The sequence below is a fragment of the Platichthys flesus genome, chromosome 14 (assembly GCF_949316205.1).
Source record: "Platichthys flesus chromosome 14, fPlaFle2.1, whole genome shotgun sequence".
NCBI lineage: Eukaryota > Metazoa > Chordata > Actinopteri > Pleuronectiformes > Pleuronectidae > Platichthys > Platichthys flesus.
Genome location: NC_084958.1, coordinates 16,693,236 through 16,708,273, shown reverse-complemented (window position 1 = coordinate 16,708,273; position 15,038 = coordinate 16,693,236). Strand labels below are relative to the sequence as shown.

General features: G+C 43.1%; 2 protein-coding genes across 3 annotated transcripts; both read left to right on the top strand.

Annotated features, from left to right (window-relative positions):
• Positions 1-4,663: 4,663 nt before the first annotated feature.
• asb10 (ankyrin repeat and SOCS box containing 10) lies at positions 4,664-9,979 on the top strand. 2 transcript variants are annotated; one of them, XM_062403513.1, is made up of 5 exons: positions 4,664-5,108; positions 6,234-6,501; positions 7,322-7,826; positions 8,365-8,478; positions 8,934-9,979. In XM_062403513.1, exons 1-5 carry the CDS (start codon positions 4,784-4,786, stop codon positions 9,117-9,119), a joined length of 1,398 nt encoding a protein of 465 aa, XP_062259497.1. In that variant the 5' UTR covers positions 4,664-4,783; the 3' UTR covers positions 9,120-9,979. The 2 variants fall into 2 exon arrangements, with proteins under 2 accessions (XP_062259497.1, XP_062259498.1); XM_062403514.1 differs by lacking the exon at positions 4,664-5,108 and adding an exon at positions 5,722-6,032.
• A 1,649-nt stretch (positions 9,980-11,628) lies between these two features.
• gbx1 (gastrulation brain homeobox 1) lies at positions 11,629-13,965 on the top strand. The gene is made up of 2 exons (XM_062403516.1): positions 11,629-12,297; positions 12,951-13,965. Exons 1-2 carry the CDS (start codon positions 11,847-11,849, stop codon positions 13,463-13,465), a joined length of 966 nt encoding a protein of 321 aa, XP_062259500.1. The 5' UTR covers positions 11,629-11,846; the 3' UTR covers positions 13,466-13,965.
• The last annotated feature ends 1,073 nt before the right edge of the window (positions 13,966-15,038 follow it).

Sequence of the window (15,038 nt, the reverse complement as noted above, 5' to 3'; positions counted from 1 at the left end):
CACTTGTTTATCATTTCATATTTAGTTTTTTTGTTTAAGTGTGATTGACAGTACCAGTGTTGGCCGCTAGATGGGGTGATTGCACATGTTTCATAAATACAGGAAGGTTAAATGATCATTTTGCACATTAAATTATTTCAAAAAGATGTAGCCTCTGTAGTTTCAATTGAAATGTTCTAGCAAATCATTTTTTTTCTGAATACTCAATTAACTTAACATAATTAACTTACATTTTGGTCATAACTGCATTAGGGTTTAGCACAGACATATTCCAGAATTATTAACAATATGCAAAAGCGGTATTTCTTGTATAAGCACAGTGAGATTATTGAGGGTTTTGATTTGTAAAATGATTTGTTTTTCAAGTGTTTGTGATTTTCTGCAAAGAGAGATATTAAAACTATAGCCTTCATTAACTTAAAATAAATAAAGTAACATTTATCAGCATTGACTGAAATAATTTCCTATATATTAACACATTTTTGGCCATAACCTCAAGCTCTAGCTCCATTTACACTATTATGAAATTAAATCTAGCTTTAACATATGTTCTCTGACGGCCAGAACACTTGAATTAAATGTTATTGATGATTCATAAAATTTATTTCAAATCAATCCCGTATCCCCTCTCAGATACATTCCCATATGTGAAAAAATCTTCAGAGTTTTAACATTACATCTCCTGAATATGAACCTCTTCATTTAATAAGGTACTCAAATACAGACGTAGAAGATTTTAAAATTATTTCATTACAAGTAAAATACTTGATTCGAATTATAATTTGAGTCCGTTTTGAAAAGACACTTAATTCCAAATGCTCATGTAAGTAAATGTTCCAGTGACTGGCATATTATGACTGGAAAGGAGACGATAAACATTTGACTTTAGAAAATATCTGGAGAACAAAGTAGATAATGGTTGTAACATAAAAACCCAGTTGATCAAAATTAGTTTTTTTGGCTTTGGGAAAAAGAAGAAGCTCTGGCTCACCTTCATTTATCCCATGCAGAGATATTGACTGTGTGACAGGTACTACAAGATGTTTAGTACACTTGTAATTAAAATAAAAAACACCAACATGCACTGTTTTTTAAAGCATAATCGCTTTCACCTCTGACGCATTCAAACTCAACAAGATCCATTATTCAGTTAGCTTTTAAAATTGACGTATTTATAAACTGTCAGGGGAAATGATTCAACATTGTGCCCTTGTTGTGGATCCTAATCAGGTTTTTAAAAGATGGCACTGTCAGCTGAATAGTACGTGATTACAGGATAATGACACAAGCGTTTGCACAAGTCCAATCTGCATAAAATGGAGGCCCTGATAAAGGTCTCTCTAATTAGGACGGTGTTTATTTCAAGCTTTACATACGACCATTAGGGCTGTAGTCTAATGCATGTATGTACAGCTTGAAGTTGTAAAGCCTGCTGTTGTATCACCATCCTCCAAAGCCAGGATCACTCGAACAATCTACTGGGATGCGACTCCATCCCTCGGCTGTTATTGTTGAGATGCCCATTTTAGATGTTTCCCAGCATTCCCTGTAATGATGTGAAATCTACAGATGTTATTATGAGGGTGATACAGTCTTGGATGGCAGTGACTTGATCTCGATTATCACGTCCATTTATAGGTTTTGCGTCCTGCACCCTTCCTCCGTATCCCCTCTCATGCCCGTGCCCACACTGGCAGCCGTCGCCGTCTCCTTGTTTCATCAGGCTGCTATGAACATATTATGGATGGGTGCATTAGTGAGTGATGCGGAAGCCGGCCTGCCTTGCCTTGTTTTCGTGTGAGAGTGCATCATTAGAAAATGTTCCACTTGGCAGGGAAGCGCGTATTAACTGCGACCGCAATGAAATGAGGTTGTGATAGATGGTTAAAGTTATACAAGACTATTAGGTTGAAATATGAACCTCTCAATTGTCATGATGAAACAGGGGGCTATTTGCGTGGTGATCAGTGCATTGAGAGACAATTGGAATCTGGAAAGACCCATACGATGCATTATAGGTGGTGGGCTAAGGGCTGAAATGGTAGAGAAAAAGTAATCATGCTTCCGCTGAATACTTTGGAGCTACTGTTCAATTCAGGGCCCTATAAATTCATTTGGATTCTCCGCCGAGCATCGAGCATTGTGATGAGAGCTGAGGAAGATTTGCAAACACGGCACCATTCTAAGCCCATATACATATATGGGAAATAAAGCAGAGATGATTGGCCATCACAGGCTCTTTAATGGCCAGGCAGACTTAAAGCAGACTGTGTGTGTCTACCTCAATGTGTCTGCACGGCCCAAACAGGCAGGGGGACATTGAGAGCATTTTAATAAGCCATGGACGATCAGAACCAGAAGGCCAATGCATAAACGCATCTTCTCTTTGGAAAATGTCACCAGCCAATTAAAGCATGTTGATTAGTTCTCATCATGGTTCCATGGTGACGTCCTGGTTATTCTACCACTTGAAGAAGAAAAACTTTTGACCCTTTTCTATCTAACTCCCGACATATGAGAGCCGAAAAGTGGAATTAAGTGCTCTCCTCCAGGAACAGTATTGCCACTATGCCAGATAATAATCTCACTTCCTCTGATTGGAGTTATACAGAATAGCACACAAATCTTTAGAATAAGAAACACCTGATGGATAATTGAGTGTTCTGACGCCACGGCGATGCTCTTTCCAAACTTAGACTTTCTTTGAGATGCTCTGACTCAGTCTTAAACTAACAGCAGATCCAATTGCGAACCCATTAGCATTTAATATTACTGTAATTACTGTGTACATTTCATTATGTTCTCAGTATATTAAACGACTGCTCAGTGTGGAGGGAGGGCTATAGTTTAATCTCTTTCTGTATTACTGTGTGCCACAGTACTCAAAACAGCATTAAGAGGCTCATAATCAGAGGGAACTAATTGCCTATGATTGCATAAATGAAGTGGCTCACTCTCATCAGGGCTGTTGCTGATGTCCGGCCTCTCGCTGCCTTTGGGAGAGGGAGGCTGTTGACCACAATGTGGGAAACCTTAAGAGAGACAGCTACTGGTGGGTAATGTGAGGAAACCACTGATTCAATATGTCCGCGGGGAGCTGCGAGGCCAGGGGCTGTTACTGCCGCTGATGTTTTTTGTTGTCATCAGAGTTGCCTCCGCTTCACGGAGAAGAAGATGGGAAAAAAAGGAAAAACAAGAAACCCGAATGCCCACCATTTGAGAAATGAATTTATCGAAGTCGCTGTCTTTTTCCCCATTAGTAAGTGTTTAGTTCAGCGTTTTAAATAATTGCGTTACCAGGAATGATATTTAAAATACATTTGGGAGTCAATGAGGCGGGAAAGTGCCTACATGTTCTGCTGATGACACCCGGGCCATTTGGAAGACATCAAAGTAGAGAGGAGGTAGCCCAGATGCATATTATAAACTCATTATGTATATCATTTAAAAGGATGTACTCCAGCCGCAAAAACAATATTCCTAGTCTCTCTCTGGTAATGTGTGTTTTCAAAGTTGAAACTCTTACTCGCCTTCAGTTTAATGTGGCATCTATTACCGAACTGTAACATAAAATAAATGACCTTGATTTCCATACCAGAACAGTCATTAAGGTATAGATGAGATGCAGCGATGCTTCTGTGTTTCCAAATGGGATGGGAGGTTAAAGAAAAAAGCTCTGCACAAATATCATGTACTTCTCCACCTGTGGTGCACACATTGTTTTCTGCAGAGCTTGCATGATGGACTCAGGCCCCAACATACGAGATACAGACAATTATAATAGACGCCGATATCAATTCAAGTTCACTCCTCCAAAATCACAAAGCTTAACATTGTGAACCGTGATGCTCGGCTGTACGATCTGTTTTCCTGTTGGGAAGAATTTCCACCAGCTTTGAGAATGGCGGCCCATCAGTCAAAAGCGATGTTTGTCAGATGCCATCAGAAGTAGGCTTAAGAGGCTTAATTATGCGCTGTCCCTCCGCCATCAGAACGCTACACGTGGGGCAGAGTGACACAGCGGTTGCCAGTCATTCAGCCTAATGCTCTAATGCAGGAAGCCATGTGGATACATAAAATCCATTAAGGATGCTGAGCAGAAAAATACATTTTGCAAACCCATACTCATATGGGGCTGTCACAAATAGGAGATTTTTATTTGCCCTGTTTTTCACAAAGAAACGTGTCCGGGCAAAATCTGACGTTAAAAGTTGTCCAAATTGTTTAGTTCAGCTACAACTAAGTTTTTAAGTATGAAAATTAAAGCCGTGCTGGAAAAGGTTTTTAAAATCCAAACACTTAAACCTGTATTTGGAAAATTTGTGCCCAGCACACTGAGAGTTTGAGAAATGAGCATGCATTAAATATATCAGGGAAAAAACACTACTTTAACATAAGAGAAAATAGTAATAAAACTCCCCACTTTAATCCCATTAGGGTTTTGACTCATAAGACGCCGTGTAATTTAGAAAACTGTAAAGGTGCAGAGCAGGAGTTTATTCAGCTCATTTGATTCCTGCAGCCTCACAGAGACACTTCGTGGCTGTAACTTTGCTGGAGGCAAACACACGAGGCTCGAGTGGCTGCATGTGAGACATAAAAATAGCATTACTTGTCACACTGCAGGGAGGGTCTCATACCGAATATCAAAACAGCTCTGTGAACCAACCCTGCGAACAGCCGGGAGGCACATAGTGGACATTAACCAGGGAGAGGGAAACAACGAGAGACGGGCCTCGCTTTATCATACACACATCAGTTTGCTCTGTTTGAGAGACTCAGCATGTCGACAGGCAGCTTTGTCTTCACGCCCATGGCCTTGCGTTCACTTGAACTTGACGAGGACATGCTCCAGACACACAAGTACAAGAGGCAGATGGCCTCCCATCAGCTCAGTAGCTACATGTGCAAGAAGGAGGCCAGAGACCGGGTGCTGCTGAGGTCCAGCTCTGCTCTCCCACCGGCAATGTGCCACGACTTGGTGGTTCAGAATGCTCTGTACACGGGAGACTTGGAGGCCATGCGGCAACTCTTTCCCAGAGGATCCACAGCGAACCTCATCATTGAGCCACGGGGAGGGGACATGCACTGGGTCGCCAGAGGGGAAGGTAGGAGACAACATCTGTCTTCATTGGGAATTAATTAAGGAATTCATAGGATGTGGCACAGCACAGATAATAGCTTTATTGCATCTCCTGGAGGTTAGCATCCAACATTTTGAAATGTAAAAAGCACTTGTTATTCAAACTCCTTCTTTGACTGTTTCTGTGTTGTTAATAGAAATAGAGAGGCTTTGAAATGATTTTTAATATAGAGCTACATGAAACATGTAAGTGGTGCAGCTCACCCTCAGGCAGAATTTACAGCCACAGCCGTGCAATGTTTATAGAACCAGAGCACGAGGCAGTATTTATAGAATCCACATTGCTTTGAGTCTGTTTCCGAACGCAAAAGTCAATGGAGGACATAACAGGAATCAATATTAAATGCGACAATCATGCATTTCACTTATACTTTCCTATTTGTAAATGGAATGTGTCACATCTGAGTTCCTCGAATTCTACATTCAAGTCAGTGGACTTCATTGGATTTGCTGAGTCACTGAGCAGGTGGTACGTAATGCACCGGCCATTGGCACCCATGCCGTTGCACTGGCGAGGTCCAGGGGGGTCAAATGAAATATCACATAACACCCCCCTGAAATAGCCCTCTCTGCACAAACAACCTCCACAAGTGCTTTATTCCTCCTGGAGAAATCACGTTAAAAAGACTCAAGCTAGTCGGCTCCACTATGGCTTATGTGGCTCCTCAGGTAAAGTGGCACAAAACGAAAACCCACTGCAGCGACGTGATCGCCACAGCCAAGGCCACAGGCTGCGTCCTGCAGTTCTGGAACTCTCTGCTCGTGGGCGATGAGCTGACGATTCTCAGTATCGTGGACGATGACGAGTACGAACACCTCATTGATGCGGTTTATGACACCAGCGACATAGAGGAATGGAAGAGCTTCAGATTTAACTACAGAGGCCTGAGTAGGATTTCCACTGTTCTGATTTCACTGCTATGATCACTGTGCACAGGGGCAGGTGTTGACATTCTGATGGGGCACAGGCTTCTATATTATCATAAAGACTTTGAAATGTTGTGACTGTGCCGAATATTCTACAGCTAACCGAACCAGAGCTCTTGCAACTCAGCGGTAACTTTATCCAAATTGTCGTCCTTGCTGGCAGGACTGTGGTCGCTGACCTACGAGCAGGAACTGACCACGCCGCTTCACATCACAGCTGGTCGAGGGTTCACCGACTGCCTGAAGCTGCTGCTGCAGCGTGGGGCCAACGTGGACTTGGCGCCCGGCGGCACGACTGCTCTGCACGAGTCCTGTGACAACTGCCAGCCGGAGTGCACCAAGCTGCTGCTCATCCACGGCGCCAACGCCAACGCTGTCTCCGAAGACGGCCTCATGCCTCTGCACATGTGCACAACCGCAGAATCTTATGAGTAAGTGGAGTGAAACTAGAAAGTGTGGGCCACTATTTGTGGAAAGATACAAACTGTACTAAATTTCTACATGTTGACACAATGACCATTATATCTTCCAGCTACAACAGGGACACCTCCCAACAACCGGAGACATGTATAACAGCTTAAAGCAAGACTATGTGTGCAACCTCTGCTCAACAGCGACCACTACTGGCACAATTTACAATTACGGAAAAAGTGTAAATGCTTAAGCTTCGTAGACCGTCCATAAGGATGGACGACACATCTCCACATCCTTCCATTGGCCAGTGTCAATGGTGTGGAGCTGAAGTATCGAGGAACTGTATGAGCTGTATTGCAGACAGCCACTAGGTGGTGATAAACCACTAAGTTAATTTAATTGAACAAGTTTCCTTTTATTGCAAATTCATTTTACAAAAGGAAATTGTGAAACTTAAAGTCAGTGAACCACAACATGCTTGTACTAGTTAAAGTTTTGCCCACATAAACTCATGGTCGTATCAGGCCGAGTCGGGCTGTAGCTGCAGAACTCCTCAGTGTCCTGGACTGGGCTCGAGTGCATTTATTACATAAACAATCTATTCAAACCTACAGACAAAAAAATAACAGACTGGATTCTGTGAAATGAGTTTGAAATTAATTTGAAAAGAGCACATTTGGAGCACAAGGGGAGGTGATGAAGGGTTAGGCTACTTGAGGTCATCTGATACCTCTTCCAGGGTGTGTCAGATAAAAAATGTGGAAGCCATTGATCTAATATTAATGTAGGAATACAACATGTGCTCAATGGCCAAACAAGGTTCTGTATTTCTTGCAGATGTGCCAAACATCTCCTTCAGTACGGTGCGGCAATCAATGGACGCAGTCTGGAAGAAGAAAACACTCCCTTGCATGTGGCGGCCCGGTACGGCCTCTCCGACCACACTGAGCTCTACCTGCGCTACGGGGCAGCAGTGGACAAACAGAACGAGGAGGGTCTCACGCCCCTGAACGCTGCTTGTTCTCAGCCCCAGGAGGAGCAGGACCTCAGGCGGTACTTCGAGGTGTGCCAGATGCTGCGTGGAGCGGGGGCCGACGTCCACACGATGGACCAGGACAAACGCACTCCGTTGCACATGGCCTGCAAGCACGCAAATCCAGACATAGTGGATCTGCTCCTGGCCAACGGGGCCTGTGTTAACGACATGGACTACGGTGGCGAGGCCCCCATGCACAACATCCTGAAGGTGGTGTGCTACAAGATTTCCCATCAGCCGGAGAGGATCGTCCGCGCTCTGCTCAACCACGGTTCTATTCGGGTGTGGCCTGGAGCTCTGCCCTTGGTAGGGAGTGAAAATCTGCATGTTATCCAAAAGTACCAGAGGATCAAATGTGTGCACGTGCATATACTAACCTGTTCCAGATTGGGCTGTAGCACATCGTGGTGCAGTCTGAACCCACTGCTCATCAAGGTGGCCCATTTTGCATAATCAGCGAGGGCTGCACATGTGACACCTTGAGCAGGAGTCTTGAAACACTAAACTGTTCCTTTGCAACAATCCAGACTTCTCCACAGTCGAACCTCCCATTTCAGGACACAACATGAAGTGTTGCACTCTCTGCGGGAAACAGACTACAACTATCAGTGAACCCACGTGCACGAGACAAAATGCATGGTTCCTAATTAGGCAAGTGTTAATAGGAGATTAATTAGCACTAATTGCATAATTTCCAGTTAAACCCCTGGAGGGAAGACCAATCTGTTCATTTCACAAGTGTTTAATTACTTTATTTCTTCAGTTCTATGGAGTCACAAGCTCACTCAACAACGTAAATGACGGTTGTGTGCTCGTGTTGCTTTGCTCTGGTGTTTCTGTGCAGGTTCTGAAGCACTGTTGCCAATCTCCACGCACCATCGAGGTCCTTCTGAACGCCTACAGCCGCCTCAAAGTCACCGACGCCTGGGCCGAGTCCGTTCCTACAGAGGTGTTAAAGGTGAATGCTTTAAAATTGTTGAGTGACAAGTTAAGTTTGACCAATGTGTGTGTTTTAAGAAAAACAATTTCCAGTTTGAAGTTTTCTCCTTTTTGCAGATTTTTGTGGACAAAGCAAAAAATGACACAGTACAGAATCCGTGTAATTCCATTATTTGTTAATTTATCAGCTCGTAAATTTGACGTTGCCCCCAATCAATTACGTTTAAAATGTATTTTATAAAAAAGCAGATGATCAAAAAAGATACTATACTTTTTAGGACATAAACACACAACCCAAATAACTTGACATTTGCAAAGGGCTCATATTGATGAATGACCCAGTGAATGTTTATTCAATTAGTCGGCCTAACCTATTTGTTTTTTGAAATACATTGGGTTTACTGTTTGGTGAAACAAATGCCATCAGTGTTCGGCCTAATCGACCTGATTTGATTTGTGTTCCTTTCCAATCAGGGGCACAAGGACTTCTATGAGTCCATCTTCTCCTTGGCGCTGACCCCCCGCTCCCTGCAGCACTTGGCGCGCTGCAGACTCAGGAGCTTCCTGGAGGGCCGAGTGCACAGGGTGGTCCCCAAACTTGACCTTCCCACCTTCATCAAGAACTACCTGCTCCTGGAGTACAGAGGCTACCTGCACTGAGAGGAGTGGAGCTCTGTGTTAGAGTTTGAGCTGCTAAGTAGAGTGGGAGGGGGGGGGGGGGGGGGGGGTTCACAACAGAATAAAACTCACTCATCACTAGAAACTAAAGCATCAATTCAATATTTCTCTCTGTGCCACGTGAGCAGCTGCTTGTTTGTCTCACCTTGATTCCAGATCAGCCTTTCCGCACAGCTACGTGTTTCACTGTGCACCACAAGAGGGAGCTATAGCCTTGAGTTGACTATAACGAGCATGCAACTGTTTTATGTTTTATTTATTGTGAGATCAAAACATTTTTAGTTTTTACTTCTGCTCTTGATAGTAAGGAGACTAACAGGCTTGTATTTTTGTACATGTAATTAATGTAGTTTAATGCTAATACACAGAGTAATGATGTGTTTTTAAATGGGGGACTGGCATCAAATATTTGCATAAATAATTATTGTTATCACCACCGACGTGATTGTGATTGTGGTGTTTTGTATCAAAGGGAGGCTATGCAGGTTTAGAATAAAATATTCCATCATGGCTAAATAATCTAGTCACAATTCTTCTCTTTTCTTTTTCTGGGGCACTATATTTTCTCTCCATCGTCTCTCATGCTTCTCCTGTTTGTAATCTGCTCTTTAATGTTCACTGGTCGTCATTCATCCCTTTTATGGAGGAAAAGAAAGAAAGCAAGATTAAAATATGTTTAAAAAAAATAAATGAAATGAACTTTTGTATGGAAGCAAGATTTAAGGTTAGAAAAGTGATATGAAGTTTGAGCATCGAAAAATAAAAACGTCTGGGGAAGATTGTGATGCTTCAATTGAGAACCTATATATGTTATTTGATTAAAATAAATCATTTCAAATTTATTGAGAATTTACTGTCAATCTACATCTATTGTTCTGATCTCTCATCATTTGCAGAAAAAGTTCATTTTTGATTATAATCTGTTTAAATTTGTTTTGTACGAATTAAGATTATTGTAAGATTATTTATAATTTGGTTTATTTCAAGGCCTCGCATTTATATAAATCCTTTGAATTAGAATATTTTAACACTTCAGATGTTTCTATGAGAACATTCTTCTGATTGATCATCACTCATTACGCATGTGACAGAAAGTTATCCACACACATCCAGATTATGAATCTTCGTTCAGCGTTAATTCAGGTTGAAAATGACAAAAGCCACGAGTGAACTGGTTTAAATGACAGCAGATGATCTGCAGTGTAACATGAGACACCAGAGCCAGAGGAGCCGGGTGAATGGTTTCAGTGGATCAGAGACAGGAGCTGCTGCCGGAGCCGGAGTCACCCGCAATTATGAGAATTAGCCCGGTCCTCCAGAGCTAATCAGAGCCAATGGTGATATGTTTGTGTCCTCGTGCAATCAGACGAGCGGCTGGAGAGCTCGGGCACCCAGGCATCAATAGGGCCAATCATCATCAGCCCCCATGGCCATTTAAAAGGTGAAATGATCTGCGATTAAAAGCGGTGCTCAAAGAAAAGGGAGAAAAGTGATTTTACCCTTTCTTCAAACACGTGAGGGGTTTGAATGATTCTTCCTGCAAAAAGAGGAGAAAATGTGTTAATTGAATTGTAACGAGTTTAATTGGCAGCTGATGGGTAATGGGTGTTGGAAATTCATTTAAATTTGACTTTGGCCCCGGAGTGTCCGTGTCCACGCTGCAGTTGACCTCTGCGTTAACGCCTTTTATGTGGATATAATTTCTCGCAGAGTATCTCTCTCCTGGGAACAATTGTTGCAGCAACTTCTCTCTCTTCTCTCTCTCTCTCTCCCCTCCCCTGAGGCCCGAAACGTATTGTTTTTAGCCGGGGAGCATAGGACAGAGAGCGGAGAAACATCTGCCTCTCACCCCCTCTCTCCTCCCCTCTCCTCCTCTCCTGACTCCGATGCCCATCGGCCCCAATATTCCAACAAAAGCCACCGTTGTTTTACGCCGTCCCCTCGAATCCAGAGTAATTACTTATCATCAATCAAAATTAATAATAGCTGATTGGGTTGGTGTGGTCAACGATTATAGAAGGGGAAGGGCTGGAGCAGTCTCTCACACCAGTTTTCTTTCTTTCTTTTTTTTTTTTTTTTGCAAGTCAATGGTGAAAACCTGGCTTTAAAAAAGGGGGGTGGGGGAGGAGGAGGCGTGAGGAGGGGTGCGACCCGTCTATTTGGTCTCTACTGGGAAACTACCGCCTCTCAAGACGGCCAAAAAGTCAGAGGCTGAATAAGGAAATGAAGCGTAATTTGAGGAAGATGGATGAGCCCCCAGGGAAACTCCCCCTTTTCATCCCTCTTGTATTGCGGATTATAACCAATGCGCTGTCTCCCTCTCTCCCTCGCCCTCTCTCGCCCTCTCTCTCTCTCTCTCTCTTCCTGCGCGTACACATTACGCACACACGCGGTGCAGTGGAGAGGGGCGGAGGAGTGGGAGGCAGATAGACAAGAGAGGGGAGAGCGCGTGTTTACGTCTCAGTGTGTGTGACAAACAAGAGGGAAAAGGTGCAGCGGAGCGGGGGTGCACACGGCAAAGCGCCCCACTGACCCACGCATATAGAGCGCACAGATCCGGAGAAGAGCTCCACTCCCAGGGATGACAACACGCCAGAGGATCTACTTTCAATCCGCTCCGTCCTCACGCTGAAAAAGTTTTTACGCGCGGCACAGGCAGGGGACACCTGCTTCCAAGTTACCACTGCGTAAAACGGGCTGACCTGCAAAATGCACAGACCCGGCGTCCAAGGGACTGCGTTCTCAATCGATTCCCTCATCGGGACCCCTCAGCCCAGACCGGGACACCTGCTCTACACGGGCTACCCCATGTTCATGCCCTACAGATCTTTGGTTATTCCGCAGGCTTTATCCCACTCGCCTCTGACCTCGGGTATTCCTCCACTTGCGCCTTTGGCTTCCTTCGCGGGACGGCTCACCAACACGTTCTGCGCCAGCTTGGGACAGGGGGTGCCGTCCATGGTCGCCCTCACCACAACCATGCCGAGTTTCTCGGATCCGCCGGACAGTTTCTATCCACCACAGGAGCTCCCCGGTCCGCGTTTAAGCGCAGCCGACCCCGGGTCGAGGAGGCAGGACAGTCCGCGCTCTGAGGAGCTGCACGGCCGCGACAAGGGCTCCGATCTGCTCAACTTCTCGGAAACTTTTCAGACGATATCAGGTAAGATCGGCCTCGTGATTCATTGGTGTGTATTTTATCCTGACGAACAGAAGTGGCTACTGTGCGTAAAATGCTTCAGAGCTGAGGTCGCTGGTCCAATACTCAGAAAGTCTGTGAGCAGCAGCTGAACCAGGGAGGATTCAACCAAGAGAAACTCGCCTTATTAGTGTTGCTCGAAAGAAATGTCAGAAATATTAATGAGAAAACTCCCAGTGTTGATTTACACCCTGTGGATAGAAGTTGGTGGAAGTTTGGAAGGAGACAACATTTCTTATAGTCACAAATATTTATAAATATAATTAGATTTATTTCTAAACAAAAAAAAACAAACAAATAGGAGAGAATGTGAAACACATTTAAGGAAACCATTTGTTTTTCTTGAGTTGCACTTAAAATATGATGGAAAGGCCACCAGTTAAAACTTAAAATCTGCTTTTACACACACACATACAAAGTTGTGATGCTCCTTTATTTGTTCACCAATAATGTTTCTCTTTATTAACATTTCATGGATTTTTCTCAACTAGTTTTTGTTTCCTATTATCTTTACCAGCCACATCCAAACGCCAAAACGTGATGTGCGTAATCCTGTTTTTTGGGCTCGTGGATAAATGTCTCATTGTTAACGTGTCCTTTCTTTCTCCACATCTCAGGTGAGACAAAACTGTACAGTTCAGACGACGAGAAGCTGGACCTAAAATCCGCGGACACCGTGTGCAGCGACCGGGAGGACAGCTCCGTGGACAGCGAGAACGAGAGCTTCTCGGACGGGAACAACTGTGGCTCCCTGACGCAGAAGAGCAAACTGAAAGGCGGCTCGCAGGAGGCGCTGCCCCCCGGCAGCTCGGCGGGGAAGAGCCGCAGGAGACGAACAGCTTTTACCAGCGAGCAGCTGCTGGAACTTGAAAAGGAGTTTCACTGTAAAAAGTACCTTTCTCTGACTGAGCGCTCCCAGATCGCGCACGCACTCAAACTGAGCGAGGTGCAGGTGAAGATCTGGTTTCAGAACCGCAGGGCCAAGTGGAAAAGGATCAAAGCCGGGAACGTCAACAACCGCTCAGGAGAACCGGTGCGAAACCCCAAAATCGTGGTGCCCATCCCCGTGCACGTCAACAGGTTCGCCGTGAGGAGTCAGCACCAACAGATAGAGCAAGGGACCAGGCCATGAACTCAGAAATCCTCATGATAATAATAATAAAAAAAAAAAACACTTACATTGACTCTATATGTTCCACTGATTTGTTGAACGCATGAAGCACAATGAGGAGGATTCCGTTCTTGTCGTCTGAGGATTTTCTCTCAGGCAGATGAATTATTTGGCAAAAATGCTGTCATGATTTTTTATTTATTGTTGTGTGAATATGTAAATATAAACGGGCACTATGATGAGATGAGACTGTAAAGATTTTTTAAGTATTTATATGTAGGGGCCAAATTGTTCTGTCGGTTATGTGCATGTCCTCATTTGGTGAAACTATTCTGGATTTTCGTTTCGTGTTTTAGTAAAAGAAAATTTGTTGAACCACATTTGCATGTAACTTAAGAGGTTTTACTTTTATTTTGTTTCGGGCGACCGGAGGATCCAGCTTCGACAGCTCCATGTGGAAAAAAAAATAAGAAATGATGTGAAGGAGGTTTTGACCAAACAAATAAGGGACAAGTGTAAAGTATATTGACCTAATAAATCGCTTTATACGAACGTTTGAATGCAGATTGAATCATTATTACTGACAGGTTAGAATAACAAGGTTTTTGTGCTTGTTGGGAAAAATATGTGCAGGAATTATTTTATTTTGTGAAAATTTAAAATGTGGCCTGCACTCTTTGAACACAGCAACTTATTTGGACCCTAATTTAATGAGTCTAAAAAAGCTACTTTAATTAGGTGGTTATTTTACTATTTAACACATTTAAAGTAAAACTGTAAATATTAATATAAATATCATTCTGAAAGTATTTCTAATAAGATTATTTCCCCTGAAAACCTCCATGATGCTTAAATCTTTTACATTCAAACTGCCTCATCGTGGTAATTTAAGAGTGTTTTTAGATTGTGAATCAAATCAAATTAATGTTTTCTTCCCCTCCACAAAAATCATCAGGACCTGAAAGGCAGATGATGTGTGCAGCAGTGATTGATTTCTCTTTAGGAGGCCATGTTGTCTCAAGTGGACTGATGGATCCTCATTAGACTGAGCACATTCAACACACTGTGATGAACTTCTCTCCCAGTCACCACACAGGAGCAATCAGACCGCAGCTCTTCCTCATCTGACAACAAAAAAATATTTTACTGCCACAAATAAGTCATCTGCAGTAACTTCATCAGTAAGTAACCGAGGATTCAAACGCTCTTTTATTCAAGACAAATATGTTGTTTCTGTGGTTAATCACCCTATATGGATACAAGAGATTTCTTAATTTATGTGTAAATTTGTTAATTTAAGCAATATTTTGTCCAAACTTGATTTGATAAATACTGATAAATATTAATACTCGTTGGGAACGCTAAGAAAATTAAAAAATATATTCAAAATGACGTTCTTTTTTGGTGTATTTCATCAATATGATACAGATTTGTAAGAATGTTAGTTTTCCAGTCGTGGAGTTTAAGCTTGAAAATGATATAAAGATATAAAATGTATTTCCTATAGCCACATGATTATTTATACTCACCACTGGTAACTTAGTGACATAAACAAATAAATGCCTTGACCAGTTTAGATGGAACGTTACAAGGC

Coding starts and splice junctions, on each gene's coding strand:
- asb10 (XM_062403513.1), top strand. CDS start 4,784: ATGTCGACAGGCAGCTTTGTCTTCACGCCCATGGCCTTGCGTTCACTT. Junction 5,109..6,233: donor CTGGGTCGCCAGAGGGGAAG/GTAGGAGACAAC, acceptor CCTTGCTGGCAG/GACTGTGGTCGCTGACCTAC. Junction 6,502..7,321: donor ACAACCGCAGAATCTTATGA/GTAAGTGGAGTG, acceptor TATTTCTTGCAG/ATGTGCCAAACATCTCCTTC.
- gbx1 (XM_062403516.1), top strand. CDS start 11,847: ATGCACAGACCCGGCGTCCAAGGGACTGCGTTCTCAATCGATTCCCTC. Junction 12,298..12,950: donor AACTTTTCAGACGATATCAG/GTAAGATCGGCC, acceptor TCCACATCTCAG/GTGAGACAAAACTGTACAGT.